General features: G+C 32.5%; 1 protein-coding gene across 1 annotated transcript in view; it reads left to right on the top strand.

The window, feature by feature from the left end:
* LOC129222871 (solute carrier organic anion transporter family member 74D-like) overlaps nucleotides 1-17,754 on the top strand; it is a 41,031-nt gene extending 23,277 nt beyond the window's left edge. The window contains 5 exon segments of the mRNA XM_054857429.1: nucleotides 3,931-4,075; nucleotides 11,848-12,023; nucleotides 13,806-13,870; nucleotides 16,708-16,764; nucleotides 16,767-17,754. Coding sequence (XP_054713404.1) covers nucleotides 3,931-4,075; nucleotides 11,848-12,023; nucleotides 13,806-13,870; nucleotides 16,708-16,764; nucleotides 16,767-17,074 — 751 coding nt within the window. The 3' untranslated portion in view covers nucleotides 17,075-17,754.
* The last annotated feature ends 1,751 nt before the right edge of the window (nucleotides 17,755-19,505 follow it).

Here is a 19,505-nt window from a genome sequence, read left to right as displayed (position 1 = left end):
ATAACAATAATAGAACCTGGTATGACCAATGTATTCCAAACAGTTATTGCTATTTGAAAAATTATCGAAAATGCTTCGTGAAAAAATACGATTAAAGTGGAAAAAGTTACGTAAATAAAGCACAAGAAAATGCTGCAAATAGCTGTTTCATGACTACAATGGAGTCCCTTCATCAGTACCGTAAAGTGGGGCTACTTGGACCCGAAATTTAATACTTTTTGCGAGTTCTACACTGAATGCTTTGTTAAACCCATAACGTGAACTGATAACCTTGTTTTTACCACTTTTCAGACGTTCTGCTACCACTTTAAGCCTGTTTTAAACAACAATTTTAACTCTTTATGTATTTTTCTATTTTTTAAAGTTGGGTTCAAGTCGCGCCGCGCTGGGGCTACTTGATCTCACGAAGCAAATCCACCAGAAAAAGCTGTGTAACTGGTGGTGGTATCAAGAAGAACCAATGATTTTGAAAAAAAAAAAAAAAAACTCTAAACATACATTCTAGTGAGCAAACTAGTTCTTTAAATTGCAAATTATTTATATAAATTAATATAAAATCAATGTATACATAAAAACATATTTTTAGGCAAACATAATTTCTCAAATAGAAACATAATCTAACTATAGCTAAAACCAATTGAAATGCTCGTTATTTAAACATTAGAAAAAATGAAAACCCCTCAATTTAATGGTTTGGGCGGGTTTTTTCTCTGATATTATTTAATATCTGCTCTTCCTAGCTACTAAATACTACAGGATGCCCCGCCCAGGCTTGTTTTGTGAACGATCTTTTAATTTCCTTTTGAGAGTTGATATACTTAAGTCAAAATGGGCTGATGCCACTCTAAGGCATTTATCCGGAATTAGTTGAATCTGGACACAATTGTAATTTTTCCTCTAAATAATCCGCATTACTTCTTACTTCAAAGGGTTCAATTTTACTTTCGGACCCTTTTTATCCCCCAGATCTGCAAAAAACGGGTATAAATAGTAAAAAACCTTTTTATTTTAGAAGATTACAAACCATACTTAACATAATTTAGTGATGAAATGTGGTTTGGGGCTGTTTGAACGCTGGGTTCAAGTAGCCCCATTTTAAGGCAACCAGTGCACTTTTACTAACTTATATTAGTTACTGTGTTTCTTATATAACTATAACCTTAAACCACTGTTATTTTATTAAGAAATAGAATGCAAACATAAAACTATTTCGACCTTGATGATATCAGATGTTTCCATGAACTTACATATGAAAGTTTGCTAACACACACACACACAAAAAAAAAAAAAAAAAACTGTTTAGACATTTTGTAATCTTAACCTCAATCAGAAAAAGGTGGAAATAGCAGAAACTTTGTTTCATGCTCCAGTTTCTACATAGTATTGCTACATGTCATGGAGAAAGTTTTTAAAGTCTATACATTGAGTTATATAGGACCAGGATGCATTTTGAAGACTTTTTCTCATGGGTTCAAGTAGCCCCTGGAGGCTCAAGTAGTCCCCGGAGGCTCAAGTAGCCCCACTTTACGGTACTGAATGTGCTCAACATACAAGAAAGTCGTGATTGAACATCCGCAATCCGTTGCATATTTTCGACAGTTTATGCTTTTTTTTCACTTTGTAGTCAGTTTTTTTGCTGGCTGTTAGTTCTAACAGCGGGTATTTATGCAGCATGAATAATTGATCATTTATTCTTACAAATATTTTAAGTCAAATTTGTAGTTTTTATTCTTTGATTCTAAAAATATATGACACCTGGCTAGACTTGGTTAAACCTCTCGAGAGATTTTAGCTTCAAAAAGTTATAAAATAATAAATTGGTTTGGACCATAATTTCCTCTTTCCTTTAACTACGACTTCGTTCTTCAAATCAATCGAGAACAAGACGCTCTCCCAGAATTTGAACTATGCCTACTTTTTTGAGCCCTAACATGTGTTTTGTTAATCGATTGCTTGGTTTTCCTGCATCATTAACTTTTATCATGCTGTTTATCTTCAGTTAAAATAATTATCTCAAAACAAAACAGGTAAAACTAAATTTATGATGTTCGTTCTCAAAAATAATTGCGTGTCAGATTTCTTAAACCTTAGCTATTATCCCGGAAATAATGTTATTAACATGAAAATGACAATAATAATATACCAAATACTTACACACCTTGTAAGTTGATTGCGAAAATCGTTAGCTAAAATAACTTGTACGGTAATCATTTCGAAAACCATTTTAGTACAAAAATAAAGAAATAACTGAAAAAAGTATGCTGCGGATTTCTTTAGGTAATATAATTTCAAAATTATTAGTTAACTTCGATGTTTTGCTCAAAACATTCAATATTTATAAGCATTTTCTTTTTTATTTATTTCTTTACATTTAACCTTTTTCTATTTGGTGAGATAAAGAAGGAATAGCTTTCATTTATGAATGCAATAAAGGCAAATATGGAAAATATATTTCGTAACCAGTACACCAGTACTTAATTATATCTGAATCTTCGTGTCCACGGTGGTCCTACATCCTACAAAGCCGACGCGACGCTGTTCTTGCTTTGTATTCTGTCTATCATTTTGAAATTGAGATCATTTATTATTCCTTGCTGTCTCTGTCTTTTTTCCAAATTTCATCACTTTCTGACCTTCTTGGTGTTGCATTTTCTATGTCAAGCAGTGTACGACGAAATAATTATGCTTTTTATTTTTTACTACAATTCAGAAAAATTCTTTTCCGATTTAACACGCAACTGGAAACAAATAAAAAACTGGCGTGAAATCATTTATTTAATAGTTGCAGAAATATTACACAGATTGAGGATTGATTCAAAACGATTACGAATCGATTCAACTATTTTTATACCCTTTTCACACGTTTCTGATTTCACACATTTTGATTAAACTCTGTCTGTTCGTCAAAAATTTTGAAATCATGAGGAAATCATCCACATCCGAAAAGAACTGCTTGCAGTCCTTTTTAGGACTTGACGAGGAATTACGAGAAAAGGAGATATTCTCTAGTACACTGACACAGACACGCACGCACATATAGATAGGCATACGTGTATTAATTTTGATTCAGAATATTTTAGAAGATCAAAGGAGTATTTTAATGCTCTATGCGAACCAGTAAAATAAATAAGTCGCAATATAAATAGTAGTAAAATAAATGAATTTAACTAGATAACACGAAAACACACACACGATATTTTTACAAGATAACACGAACCAAAAAAAAAAAAAAAAAAAAACCACTTTATGTAGGTTAAATGTCAAATTGAGACATTTTAACTAGATAACCCGAAACACACGGATACTCGAGAGTATTTTTTTTTGTTATCTATAGTTAAAAATATTGCCAATTTACATATTACTAGTTCACATAGATCACTAAATAATTCTTTTATTTTTCCTTATTATTCTGCGATCAATTAAAAGGTGTTGCGAAATTATTCCTGTTAATTTGTATTGATGTTTTAGTGTTTCATGAGTCAAATATATGCATTAATTATTTATTATTGGCAATAATATTTTTAAGGGATATATTACTACTACTATTATTATTATTATTAGTTTTGGTTCAACAGTTCCAAAATCATAGCCTTATATTGAGAAATACAGGCTGTGAATTTAACTTTTCTCATTATAGCATTTTTTAGAGCATTTCAATATTCGTCAATACAAACAATAAATTTAACGTTTGGTCATTGATGCCGAATTTTAATTTGCACGATAGGTAAAACACGACTTTTGAGTGCACCTGAAGCCGTTCCTTGCCAATTTGATGCATGCTTATTTACATCAGGAGAGAAATAAATAAATAAATGAGCTGGCTATTTGGGCAAAATCTTAACTTTTTTAACGTATGGAAAAAATAAATAATTAAAACAAAATTTTGAAAACGTTTGCATTTTTTAATATTGTACATTACTTTTCCTTTAGATTTAATCTGGAAAATACATGCAATAGTGATTGTTTATGTACAACAAAAGTTTATACCCCTGTTTGCGGACCTGATGGTAAATCTACATATTTCTCACCATGCTATGCAGGTTGTACGGGATATAATAAGACACAAGGAAAAGACGTAAGTGAAATGACGTTTTCTTTACTAATAACAAAGCTGAAAGTCTCTCTGTCTAGCTCTCTGTCTGTCAGGACCTCTGTGACGCGCATATCGCCTAGACCATTCGGCCGATTTTCATGAAATTTCGCACAGAATTAGTTTGTAACAGGGCGGTGTGCATCTCGAAGCGATTTTTCGAAAATACGATTTTGTTATTTTTTATTCCAATTTTAAAAACATTTTACCGAGCAAATGATTATAACGTGAACGAGTAAATTACTAAATTATCATAACGTTGAACCGCAACATGGGCGAGCAAATTAACACAGCAAATTGGCGAGAAATTCATCATCCACTATTTGTAAATATACAGGCAAACCAAATGACCTTTTAATTTTCGACTACGGGCAAAGCCTTGCGGGTACCGCTAGTGAGGAATAAAATGATGAAAAATATTTCAGTTGGAGGTGAAAAGAGTAATATATTATTTGTTTTTTCAAAACTTGTTTGTTCCTGAACTATTAAGGTTATAAGTTACACACAATGTTTTTATCTTTCCAATGGTTTTAGGCATGGTTACTACAAGTTTTAGTCTGTAATTTACTTTACAGGAATTAAGAAGCTCATCACCTTCAGAAGCGATGTAATCAATTTCAGAATTGTTATACATGCAGTATAAATACTCCCGTAGAGCAAGAACACTTTAAATGTTTGCTATTTAGTTTATAGATGCTACAATATAAACAACCATGTCAATAAAATTCATAACGGGAGAACAAACTTGAAGCAAAAGAAAGATGTACTTTTACATACAGCCCCACACAATAAACGTGGTTCTTCCAACACTGTTTTTTTTCCAAAAGTTTACCAATGAGAACAGAAAAAAAAAAAAAAAAAATCTCAACACTTTTTTAAATGGGAGAAAAATTAGACTGTAACAATCCTTATTAAAAATCTCTGGATACTGAATGTAAAATAAGCGACTTAGAAGTCGCCAAAGAAGTTAAAAATAAAGTCAAATCAATATATTTAGATGGTAGCTGATAGGTATGCAATAGAAGACGAAATGATCGCCAGAAAAGTGGTAAAAGGTATTTTTAGAAGTAATTTTGGCTACAGAAAGCGTGAGAAGGAGTTTAGCAGGTGCGTGGTACAGGAAGTGGAATGTCCAAATATTTTGTTAGTAGCACAAACAAGTTACACGAAACATCACTAATTATGCATTGGAAAATTGCAAACGAACTGCAACGGTTAAAGAAAATGATGAATAAAGTAGAAAGTAAAAAGATTCGGAATGAATAGATTGTGCTGCACTGAGACAAAGGAAATTTGAGACTGATTGAGAGTTAAAAATTTGAAGATGAAGGTAATTAAAATTAACAAGTGCATCAATACAATGTTCCAAACTACTCACCGTTCAAAAGAACGGTAGTTCATCTTTTAAGTGAACGAACGCATCCGTTCATTTTAAGGATTCGTTCTTTTTGACCCTTTCGTTCATGAACGACTTATTCCTACTTTACTTTTTATTATGTTTCCCCTAAGAGAAGGGGTTGAACAACTAAAACTCTACCCTTGGGCACGGCTTTGATATACCAAAGAACAAAAGATAAATATAGAATATATCTAATTATAAATATTTTTCCAAAACATTATAAACTACTGTATCATTATTATTAATTAGTTTTAGTTTTTAAGTTAAGAATTTCTAATGCTTTTTATAGTACTATTTAAAATTATTTTGTTTAAAACAGAGCATTTTATTCATACCTTGTGCTGCCATCTGAATTCGAATGTTAAAACTATTCTCTTCTTGGTAAAACTTTCAACGTTAAGAACTAGGACAAAATGCAGATCGGCACTCTCTCTCTCTACATTGCTAGCACATATCTTTTTCGAACGATATTGTAATGCAAAATAATAAACGAAGTGCATTATTTAAAAAAAATATTGTGCATTATTATGTATATTTTTTTATTTACTTACACTTGAAGTTACAGAATAGTGTATTTAAGTGTATTTAGTGTTAAAAAAATAAGAATAAAAATAAATAAATAAAATAAAGTTAATTTTAAAGCAAAATTATGAAGAGAAAGTGTTAGAACAAAAAAGTTAAGCAAAAGAGCAAATACCATTGAGCTAACATTCACCTAAAGTGTTAGTTTATGACTCTTCTTCATCTTTGTAAATGCCTTTGTTTTCCATCTCGTAGGAAATAATTTGACTTGGCAGTTAATAAATTTAGAAAAAATAAATAAATAAATAAAAAAAATACTTCCTATTAATTGACTTGTAAATTAAAAAAAAACAAACAAACAAACTATTAACACTATGAAAGAAATTATTGGCTGTTATATCATTTATAGACTTTTTATTTCGTAACTTTTTAAAGACCCAAATACAAATTTTTAATTTTTGACATCATCTGAACAATTGCTCAATCGTCCTCAAACTAGAGGGCTTTGGCCACTAGAGGGCGCCTGTGATGCAGGGAGTGTTATTGCTGCTAATTTGATAAGTGTTTTCTTACTATAATTTTTCATTATTACTGTCTAGTTTTAGGTTTTTTTACTTCACTTTATCATGTAATTTAGTTTTATTGTGTTTTGGGGGCTCATTTTAGCTGTTATTGTATTCTTGAAGTGTTTTTGCATTTTTTGGAGCTAAGCCTAACATGTGGTGATCTCCTGGTTTTTGATCTTGTGTGCTTTATTGGGTGTAGCAACTCTGTTTATTTACTGCTGTTTTTAGTATTTATTCTAAGTTTTTTTGCATTTTTATCTTTCTGTTTTGCCTTTTGGAACATATTCACTGAGTAGAAATGGGTGTTATATGCATTATGAAAGAGGTAAAGAGTGGGAAGGGGGACAGGTGGATCTCTTGTGATTTATGTCATATGTTCTGCCTGTATAAGGGGGAAAATGAGTCTGTTTTTGAGGAGGATTATATTTGCACTAAATGTGCTGAACTCTCAGACTTAAGACTTAAGATGCTAGTTTTGGAAGCCCAGTTAGCATTAGGGTGTAGGCCAGTTGTAGAGGGTATAAATGTTCCAGAGATTCAGGGGGAAGTTTCAAATGAGGAGTTAGATTGGGAAACTAAGGGTGTAATTTTGGGGGACTCTATGGTAAGGGAGGTGGGTAACACAGTTGGGAGAGTAAAGCGTAAGGTGGCTAGGTGTTGTTTACCAGGGGCTCGGGTAAAAGACGTTAATATGGTTGCTGAAAAGAAGGGAGTATTGAATAAGGAGGACATGGTTACTTTGTGGGTGGGAACAAATGATGTAGGCCACAGTAAAAATGAGGAGTTTTCTAGGGAATGGGAATCCCTGTTGGATAAAGCAACCAGCTTTTCGACGAATGTCCAAGTGGTTGGTTTGCTTCCCAGGTATGGAGTGCATAGGAGCTGGCTAAATCAACGTGCGAGGTGTATGAACTTGCTACTGAAGTCAATTTGCGAAAAGCGCAGTATCAGGTTCATTGATGTATGGAGTCATTGTAAACGGGATTGGATTGCTAGGGATGGCCTGCATCTGAGCTCTACAGGGGTCAAAATGGTTAGTGGATTAATTTTAAGGGCTTCGGAGTCAAAAAACTAAGTTGGAATGGGGGGCATGGTTCAAGCATCAGGTATCGAGAGAATGAAATTTTTTTGGGTATTGCTAGAAATGGAAATAAAGTGACGAACAAGAGTAGTAATGTTAACAATTGTAATTTAGGAAATTTCAGGGTGTTAAATAAAAGCAACTTAGGCATGCTTAAAGTTTTCTATACCAATGCTCGCAGTATTAGGAACAAGATGGATGAATTGAAAAGCATAGTTATGGATGAGAAGTTGGATGTTATTGGAATTACAGAGACATGGGCTACCGAATCTGATGCAGAGTTATTACATATTGCTGGGTATAATTTGTTCAGACAGGATAGAGTAGGTAAAAGAGGTGGTGGGGTTTTATTTTATGTTAGAGACAATTTTATTTGCAATGAATTGGTCATAAATGATAAGCCTACTGATATTGATATGGTTTGGCTGGAGTTGATGAGCAGTAAGGGCAAAAAGCTACGCTTTGGAAACATTTATAGGCCACCTAATTCAAACCAGGGACAAGATGAACAGATGTACCGTATTATTAGTGACATGTCCAGTAAGGGATCCGTTATCATAATGGGGGATTTCAATTTTCCGGGTATTGATTGGAATAATTTTTATCCTGGTAATGGCAAAGAAGAGGAATTTTTAAAAGTAATTGGTGACTGTTTCTTAGATCAAGTTGTAACTCAGGGAACTCGAGAGGAGGCAATTTTGGATCTAGTTTTTTGTGACATAGGTAGTTTTGTTCAGGGGTTGAGTGTAGGGGAGCATATTGGAGATAGTGATCATAACAGCATTAGGTTCCGGGTTAAATTTGAAGTGTGCAAAGATGATAATTTTAGGTTTGTGCCCAATTTCAGAAACACTGATTTTGTTGCACTTAGGCAGAGCTTGAAAGAGGTTTTTTCGTCAGGGTTGGAAAATAGCGACGTAGATCAGCAGTGGACGGAATTTAAGGATAAACTTGCTAAAACCGTTGGGGACTATGTTCCATTTAGGAGAAAAGGTGTTAATACCAAAATTTGGCCCATGTGGTTCTCCAGGGAGACTAAAGAAGCTCTTAATTATAAGCAAGCCACTTTTCGTAAGTTTAAAGAAACTGGTCAGAGTGCGGAGAGGCTCCAGTATGGTAAGGCAAGGCGAAATTTTAAGTATTTGGTACGGATTCAGAAAAGGGAATTGGAGCAAAGGCTGGCAGATGACATTGATGGGAACCCTAAGAGGTTTTTTGCTTACGCTAATTCTGGGAAAGCTCGAAACAGTCAAATTGGGCCTTTGGTTGATGAGTATGGAAATTTAATCCAAAACGATAGGGATATTGCAAATGTTCTAAATAACTTTTTTTCCAGTGTGTTTAACGATAACTGTATCTCAACAGTTGACACTAACAAGACACAAGCTATTATACAGCTTGAGGATTTTGTATTTTCCAGGGAGGAGGTTTTATTTCATTTGAAAAAGATTAAAGCAACTAAAGCTCCGGGACCAGATAATATTTATCCAAAAATTTTAGTTGAATGTGCAGAGGAATTAGTGGATGTTATTTTGAATATTTTCAATGCTTCTTATAACTCGGGGACGGTGCCAGAGGACTGGAAGCTGGCTAACATAACGCCACTCTTCAAGAAGGGGTCTAAAGGTCTTGCTGGGAATTATAGACCTGTAAGTTTGACTTCGGTGATTTGTAAGACTTTCGAAACTTTGATCAAAATTAAGATCATGATGTTCTTAGAGACTAATAGTCTGTTGACTAGTTTGCAGTATGGTTTCAGGAAAGGTAAATCCTGTACTACTAATTTATTGCATTTCTACGACAAGGTTACCTCAGCTTTAGATAACAAAAAATGTGTGGATGTTGTTTATATTGACTTTCAAAAAGCTTTTGACAAGGTACCGCATGTTGCTCTTCTCAGCAAGTTAGCTGACATTGGAATAGGAGGAAAAACTTTACTTTGGGTTAGAAATTGGCTTACTGGTAGGAAGCAAAGAGTAGTTGTGAGAGGAAATCATTCTAATTGGAGTGATGTTTTAAGTGGGGTTCCTCAGGGATCAGTTTTAGGGCCTCTTTTGTTTATTATATTTATGAATGACATCAATGAAAATATTTCTGGAAGCATGAATTGTTTTGCTGACGATGTAAAAGTTATGGGGATTGTCGAAAATGAAGAACAAGTAAAACAGCTGCAAGAGGATTTAGATCATATTACTAAGTGGGCAGATAAATGGGGTATGGCAGTTAATGTAGGGAAATGTCAAGTGCTACACTTAGGTCATGGAAATAAGCGTATGAGATATCATTTACAGGGTTCAGTCATAAATCAGGCAGAAAATGTTATGGATCTGGGTGTCTTTATAAATCAGGACTTCAAGTTTAGTCAACAGTGCAGTATTGCTAGTAACAAAGCCAACAAAATGCTTGGGTTCATCAATAGATCTATTTCAAACAAATCTAAGAAAGTTCTTCTGCCTTTATATAGGAGTTTAGTAAGACCTCATTTGGAGTATGCTGTTCAGTTTTGGTCGCCTTATCTGAAGAAAGATATTTTTGTATTGGAAAGGGTTCAAAGAAGGGTAACTAAATTAGTAAGGGGACTCTCAGATTTAGATTATGATACCAGACTTAATAGGCTTAACATGTATAGCCTGGAGCAAAGGAGAGTCAGAGGGGACATGATTCAGTTATTTAAATTTATCAAAATGAAAGATGTAAATGGATTAAATTTTTGCGGGGAAAGCAGGACAAGGGGTCATTGTTTTAAGCTATTTAAATCTCAGGCTAACTTGGAAATCAGGAAAAACTACTACTTTAGCAGGGTCGTGGGCACTTGGAATAGCTTACCGGAAGAGGCGGTAATGAGCAAGGGAGTGGATAGCTTTAAGAGGGCCATTGATCTTCATTGGGGACTAATTAATTGACTAGGACCAGCCTAGCTGGGCCCAGAGCCTGTTGCTGGTCGTCACATTTGTATTTGTATTGTATTTATTACCACTTTATTAATACTATTACATTTATAAATTGCTTCAGACGTTTATTATTTTCGGAACCACAGAAAGGTTTGATTTTGCGTACTTGTATTTTACCAAAACATTGTATATATATATATATATATATATATATATATATATATATATATATATATATATATATATATATATATATATATATATATATATATATATATATGTATATGTATGTATGTATGTATGTATGTATGTATTTTTTTTGCATGAAGATTATTACACTTTGCCGTTATTTTTCCATGCATTTGTACGTGAATGTGTTACGTTCATTATAACTCACAAACAAGATCATGATGTTCATTTCGTTTTAATACCGTTAAATAAAATATTGGAAAGAGTTTCTGTTTATGAATCTAAAGTATTTTTTCTCTGACGTCAAAGATTGCATCATCAAACATTATTTATAGGTGATGGATTTTTCATTCGTTAAGTCTTTTAAGTAGTTTCAAGAGTTTTGCAAGGTTCATTTATTTAGTGTGTATAACTTTCGTAATACAAGGTATCATTCTTTGAATGGACAAAAAAAACAAAGCTGTCCTCTGTTCTCTGGAATAGTTAAACCACGTATAGTAGGTACAGGATACGTATAGTAGGTTTACCCTGGAGTGTAATGTAATGTAACTTTCACATACATTTAACTATCAATATTAACACCATTGTTTCATTCCATTTATTCGAGTACTAGTGGTACCCGCACGGCTTTGTCCGTAATAGAAAATTAAAAGGTCTTTTGGTTCGCCTGTTTATTTACAAATAATGTATAGTGAATTTTCTCGCCAATTGGCTTGTTCCCATGTTACGGTTCCACGTTATGATAATTTCATAATTTACTCGTCTATCTTACGATAATTTTGTTCTTAAAATTGGAATAAAAGAAGAACCACATCGAATTTTTGAAAAATCGCTTCGAGGTGCACACCCCCATGCTACAAACTAATTCTGTGCCAAATTTCATGAAAATTGACCGAATGGTCTAAGCGCTATGAGCGTTACAGAGATCCTGACAGAGATCCGGACAGAGATCCTGACAGACAGAGAGACTTTCAGCTTTATTATTAGTAAAGATAAAGAAGATAATTTTAGATTTCTTTGCTTTATTAACTCTGAAAATACAATTTCTATATAATTTCATGCCACTATTAATTTTTGCATTTTTTTTTCCTTTTTGATTCTATTTTCAGTATTTTACTAATTGCAAATGTGTGCACGATGGAGCAGGAGAGATAATTATCGAAGACGCCAAGAAAGGCTACTGCGATTTTGAGTGCCAATGGTTAATTACATTTGTTGTGATTCTGAGCCTTGGGAAACTGCTTTCGTCAACAGCTAGAGTTGCAAATGCTTTAGTTACGCTGCGGTAAGTCAATGCACAACTTCCATTTTATGTGAGTGAATGCGATGTCGTCAGCGCCTATGTCGTATGATTATGAGGCACGTAAAAGATCCCTTGGGTATTCGTTTGGCTTCGAATTCCCTCTGAAAAACTAAATCGTAATGCAGTTTCGCATCGAAGAGAGCCAGTGTGTCTACCTCTGGGGAAACTGGGCGTCAAAACTATCTGTGCCATTGACACCCGCTCCTTGATAATTTTACATGAAAATCTGGATGCTGTATCGGGGAGTCACACTAGGTCTGCAAAAGGCTAAATAGCCTAACGCAGCCCAATTATAAAGAAAAAAATGTGATGTCACCTGAACAGAATAAATCTATTCAAGTTCAATATAGGAAGTACGTGTGACCTTAATGAAAAAAATACTTTTTGATAAATACTCATGAATTATAAGTGTAAAAAAATGCTTATTTTCAGATGTTATCAGAGGGACACAAAATAAGTCTCTGATTTTATTTTAGAAATATTGAGCAAATTTGAAAATATTTTCACACATTAACGTACGCGCTGTACTGCATACCCCAATCAAAATATTTGAATTACATACACTTAAGAGTTTAAGCAATGAAAAGTTCAAAATAGCATTGTATTAAATGTTTATACTCTTTGTCGAATTTGCCTTAAAAATATATTCATTTGGAAGGATGGATTAGTCTCTAACTCTTATACAGTGTTGAATTTTCAAGAAAAGAAGGATGGGAGCGTCTTTAGTCTTCAAAACTTATTTTCATACGTAAATGCGCTGAAATATGGTTAATTTGTAAAACGTTACCAAAAAAAGGGGGGGGGGATGACTGAGCTCCTGTGAGCTTCAAACCAACTAAGCCTGTCCTAAGAGATAAAAAATACTCGGTTAAGAAAGAGTATGTTATTCTGAAACTCGAGTCAGTACTACATTTTCTGGCTTAATTGCTGGGCGACGCACGATACCTCAACTTCTACACTTCTTTTTTCAAATATATAAAAATTAGCAGAATTTTATCCTTTTTTAAGAATTGTATTTCTGTGAGCTGAAATGCCATTAAATGTTTTCTGCACGTTAAAAATAAATCAAAACTTGGCGACGGGGCAAGTTTACGCTTTGATGTCTGAGCCCCTTTACACACGTTCTTACTGTGTCTTACTTCTAATTGTGCCCTGCCGCCTTTTTCACTCCGAACTATCTCAAAACCTTTTAGTATTTTCAGGCTATTTAATTTCGAAAATCACCATTTAATTTTTAATTGGGTAACAAATTCGTATGTTATAGCTTACAATCATGTAGTGCTGTCTTCATGCCGTTCTGCTTTTCCTTTATACACTATTCAGTCTGTAATAAAGTTGCTTTATTTTAACGATGGTAAGACATTATGTTCAAAACACTAACAGAACCACGTTAGGTGTCAAAATAAACATGCGTAAACGTGCCCCGGGTGCCCGGGGCAAATTTACACAACCGACTTGGACTCATAAATAATTTTTTTTAACCGTGAAAAACACAAACTGAGCATTAACTGAATACACCAATTTTGACTTTATTATCTGCTTCATAAACCCACAATGTCTAAAATTTCCCAAGTTAAAACATAAAATTTAGAAAATTCATTGAAAAAAATCCTAGGAAATGTACCCCGGTCCATCCTACTGTTCTTGGAGGAGGGTAGTTAAAATGTCTGCATTCTGTGCGTTTGCATTTTTCTTCGAACATCTAGCTTAATGTTCTTTTAGTGTCTTTACATCTTTAATGAAAAATAATTTTTTTTTTTGCAGGTGTGTTGATCCAGAAGATAAAAGTATTGCCCTAGGGGCACTGTCTGGAGTATTTTCTCTTTTAGGTAAGTAAATGCCTGTACCCGCACGAAATTTTCGTAACATGGTTCTTTAAACATGCTACGTCAGCGTGAGCCAACAATCACACAAATCAGATGTTTTATACTGTCAAAGAAGGCACATTTTGAAGTGGGAAAAAGTAAAGAAATTATTAATTTTTTATCAACGCAAATTAGAGTATTTTTGACAATAAAAATTGGTAGCCAATAGATAAAGCATTAAAAACAAAACAATTAAAATATTTTATCTAAAGGATAAGATGTAACAACAAGTAAATATCTAATGAAAAAATAAGATGAAAAAACAGACAGTGACTAAATGGTAAACAGGAGTATTGAGAATTAATAATATCTAGACCTTTATTTACTGAGAAGGACGATACATTTTCAAAATTAATAGCAACAAAATAAAAAAAAACAAAATGAATAGTAAACTTATTAAACATTGAGAAATGTTCTTCTTTAATGCAAGACAAAATACATCGCCCCCCTCCCTCCCACCCAAACATACGATTAACAGTATACTAGTATCACACTTCACCTGGGGATTAAATTGAGGATTTTTTTTGCCCCATATTTTTTTGTTTTTTCCAGACCAAGTTTCAACCATGTTTTTCCATTGTTTTCACACAAAACTAAAAATAAATCAAAGTATCAGATCATACGTCTGTCCACATAACTGTCTTTCTGCAACATCTGGAGTGCAGCTGTTTTTTTCTTTTCTTTATTGCTTGCTTTCTTTTTAATTTCTGTTGTAAACGAGAGTAATGGAACGAAATCTATCTATCTATACTATGTATACGTATATTAAAAGCAGTTATTGATCAAACAAAATTTGCTCTTTTGAGCATAACCTTTCATGTTGTTAAGCTTAATTTCAGATTGCTCCCCCCCCCCCCCACGCCCTCACCCTACGGTCCTACTTTCCGAAAAAAAAAAAAAAAGCTGCAAATGAGTGTGGTTCTATTTGTCTATTTAAGTTTTTTCGACGTTTTGTTTTTATGACTCTCCCCCCCCCCACCCTTTATAAGCCTCAGTCCTTACTGATGTTTGGCAGAGTAACAGTTTTCTTTTTAAAACTTTGAATACAGTTTTGAAAAAAAAAAGAAGATAAAAATTGCAGGGGAGGGGGGGGGGGCTACTAATCTAAAAGTTCATTCCAGCTCATTTCAAGCATACTTATGTTTACTTACTACTCACTAGACCATCACTTGTAAGAGAACTTTATATTTAACTTAAGTAGAATCTGAAACATATCATTATTTCTTAAGTCAAATTTTATTCAAAAATTCATAAAAATATGATCCCATTGAGATCCCAACTTGAAATTTTGCACAAATAAAGATAAAATACACAAAAGTTTTTGACTATTTTTAAAAAAAAAATTCATTGTATGTATTCTGAGAAATTTAAATTTCATTTTTCAAAAATGAAAATTTTTATCAAATTAGTTATGTTGCATTTAATATTAAACAGCAACTTTTTGTACTTTAAAATGCTTTTTACAAAATAATTCTATCGATATTTGGTGCTGAGTTATCGTCCATTTTATGTTCAAGTATCCATGAAAATAAAAACAGGGTTCTTCTAAAATTCAAAGTCTCATAAATAAAAAAATAAAAGATATAAAAATCTAAAAAATTGGACTTTTAATTGCCTTAAAAGGTACAACCGAGGAGCCAAATTTCAAAGAAATACAAAAAGGTGAGGGAAAAAACTTTGGATCACTTGGCATAGAATGAGCCGTATATATGTTTAAAAAATATTTTTTTTTAAAGCTAAATTCAAAAAAGAAAAAAAAAAAAATAAGTGAAACATTGACTAAGGAAAAAAAGTAGCAATAGCTGTAATTTGACTACATGAGAAACATATTTTTTTCAACGGACAAAACACAATAATTATTTGTTTTAGCTGAAAACATGTTAAATTCGACTGCAGTTGCTAAAATTTGAATGGTTCCAAGAGCAGGACCAGTGATTAGCCAGAAACATTAGATATTACAAAACACTCTATAAACGTATTTTAAAATAGCTGTAACTTGACTAAAAAAGAAAGTCTTCCTTCGACAAACAAAGCAAAATATTGATTTGTTTTAACTACAAACACGTCAGATTCTACTGCTGACAGTTTCTAAAATTTGATTGGTTTTCAGAACAGGAAACCGTAATTGGCTAGGAAAGTTAGCCACTTTATAATTAGATTACAAGCCATTCCATAATTTTGTTTGTTAGAGTAAATAGTATAACTTTTTCGTATTAAAAATTCGAGGCATTTTTTATTCGTTTTTTTTTCCATTGAGTTCAGTAATAAATGTTCTTCAAAATGATACATACGAGTTTGCATTTTGTGAAACGTTACATTTTCTATAAGCATACAAAGTTTGAAAAGAAATCTCTAAGTATATCCTCAATTCTGGTCACCACTGTATTTGCTCTATCTGTAGGTAAACTGAACTAGTCTAACAATTATCGAAAATCAGCTTCTACTTTAATGCTACTTGCGTCAAATTTAAGCTTGTGAATGCGATAGATTGATCTGAAAACTCACACACACAGTCGCACGAACTTTTACAATGAGTAGTGATTTCAGTGAAGAACAAAAATTACAAGGTAATACAGTGGTTCATGGGAAATCAAAAATATTTCAAGGTTGAGAGAGCATATCATTGAAAATAACAGCACTAATCTTGACGTTTTTTTAAAAAACTGATACATTTTTAAACCAGTGATAACTTGTGAAGTAATTTATTCAATATGTACCATGCATTTCAAAAAACATTTCTTGTTTAAATTTTGAAGCAGATGAGATAAACTTTAAATGTATTTTCTCTCTTCTCTACTCAGCTTTTATACCTTACCCACTGATATACGGAGCTCTCACTGATGCAAGCTGTTTGGTGTGGAGGAGAGCTGTGGTAAAACAGGAAACTGCTGGATCTATGATACAGATAAATTCCGTTTCCTTTTGCATGGAGTGTCTGCAGGCTTCGTATTCCTGGGTTGCATAACTGATATACTTGTGTGCATTCTGAGTCCGAGGTTGAGAGACTTGTATGAGGAAGACGAAGATGAAAATGAAAAACCAGAAAAACCAATTGATGAGACAGAAATAATGAGCAATGGTGGATTCATGGGTGTAGTCAAAACTGGAGTCGATTACGGTAGTCTGAACTCCTTAAACGGCAATGAAAAAACATCAGATCCTTTATAAAGATTGTATAAGACAAATCATTTTCGGTTTAAGCGGGAAAAAGAACTGCAGAGTAAGTGTATTTATTTTGGAAAAAATGTAACTGATCAATGGGCATTAAATGCATTTTTTGTGATGTGATAAACAGGAAGTATTACAGTGTTTTTTGTGCTATATAAAGCTGTACATTTCGTATTGTCTTACCTATCTCCCGGGTGAAAATTAAGAAAAATTCCCGGAGGTTGTTAAGATTCATAAACGTCGAAATAGATCCGAATTCATCATAAGAATGAATAGCGAAATGAAAAATAACTATCAGTGTATCATTTAATTTTATCATTTCATTTTCTCTTGAACATAGAGAAATATTACAGCCTTTGGCTATTCAAAGATGTATAATGCACTTAATTCAATGGGATTATTATTACTGTTTCTTCTTAAAAAAATCGTGACCCGATAAAAGGAGTTTGGAAGCTTCGCAGTGCAGCTTGATTGCTAAATTCCCATACTGCACCATTTTACTGTCATTGCAGAAAGCATACAAAAGCAATTGGTTGAATGCAATAGTGAGCGTTACATGTAATTTTTCTGCCATTAACAGATGAAATTATCTTTGTTCGTCTGTTCAAATTTAATGCTCTAAATGTGGGAATGCAGCGATAAAAAGGAAAAAAAAAAAAAAAAAAACTAAACAAACAAAAGCTGCTCTCGCTTCCTACAGGTTCATAGTAACTAAAGACTTGTTGGTTACGCATCTGTTAATGTATGACAGAAGCAATAAATACTGTTGCTATTCAACTTTTTAAAGCAGGAATATACAAGTTTTAGACAAGTGTTTGAAATTTATTTTGTAGATTTATGTTTTAGGGTGCTGAATTTCGAAACTCTTAATATTAATTTCTACTCAGCGTATAAGTAATTATTAAATTTGGAGAGCAAGGATTCATCAACAAATTATTTGGTTTTATGAATGTTTTTCAGTTATTTCAGTGTAAAACAATTTTTTCTATAGACATACCAAAAATACCGGTTTTTAACTAGCGTACTTTTAGTTAAGTACGATTTCATATGAAATTGTTTGAGCTCATATTTAGTCACAAAATATTAATTCTTACTAACATTGGTTCATAAGTTTTACAGGCATCAATAATGTCAATCAGAAGTGGTTTTGTCCTTCTGAATTTGTAGTTTGTGTTTTACGTCAAAAAAGGATTCAAGAATGTTTCATAGTTTTGTAGTACAGTGGAAAACCTGCAATATTGAGATACTGTATATAATGTAACTTCGAAATCTTCATACAAATTTGAAGTAGCAGAAAAGATTTACTTTTATGTTATGGAGTTGGGTTCCAAAATTTTCATTGTTTTTTCGCTACTAGTTACATCGCTATGCTACATACTATGCTGTCTAAAATAAACTTGTGGAAAAGTAACAGAGATGCAACTATGCTGTCAAAAAAATAAATAAATAATTAATTAAATAAATAAATAAATAAATAAAATTAAAAAAAAAAGGAAAGAGAAAGGAAGCGAGACAGAGATGCACTTATTTTCAGAGACAAAAACAGTAATAATTATGCAGCTTTAAGTTAGCTCCGACAAAGCTTTTTAGAGCATTGCTGCAGATGAAAGAAAAAAGATATGAAATAAATAATAAAAATAAAACTTAGCAATTATTATTTTATTTATGAATATTTGAAACAACTGTACATAATAGAAACATTTTCAAACGAAGATACAACTATGTAGTCAAAGTGGCACAAATGCATTTATTTTTAAAGAAATATAAGTATACTGCATCGACTTTGCATCGAGAATGTTTTTTCTAACATTTTTTTTGCGCAATAAACTGAGAAAAAGCTTACGTAAATAAGGACGTAAAACTGGACATTAATATGTATATCTATAGTATATTAATGTATTTTTTGTGTTTTTGTGAAATGAAATTCCATTACACCTGTGTTAAATATTTCATCTGGTATCTTTTATGTTCACTGTTGTAAATAATTTTAGCAATTTGCTTGTTGCTAATGTATTGCTTATTTCAATGTTATGTTTGAATGCAAAAAATAATCTTTTTTTTTTTAAATTTTTGACTCATCACTTAACTTTGTTTTAGTACTTTTGAATAGCAAAACAGTAAATATTATAACTCAATTTTTGCATTTTTGAATCTTACGAATCTTTATGTGTTAATACAACGTATATAACTCACAACTTTATAATTTTCCTTTTCTAACTCTTTTAGAGGCCTCTTAACTTTATCATAATTGCTGAGCAATATAAAATACTACATGAGATGCAAATCTAAATACTTTTCACTGATTTCATCAGTAGGTGAAGATAAATTCTTCATCAAAACTGCACAATCAGCAATCTGTTTGTAAATTCAATCTTGAACTACTAATAAATTATTGCAATTGGTTGATAATTGTCAAAACTGTATTTATATT

This window comes from Uloborus diversus, chromosome 5 (genome assembly GCF_026930045.1).
Source record: "Uloborus diversus isolate 005 chromosome 5, Udiv.v.3.1, whole genome shotgun sequence".
Lineage (NCBI taxonomy): Eukaryota > Metazoa > Arthropoda > Arachnida > Araneae > Uloboridae > Uloborus > Uloborus diversus.
The sequence above is the reverse complement of the archived record's forward strand: the minus strand, read 5'-3'. Positions and strand labels throughout refer to the sequence as shown.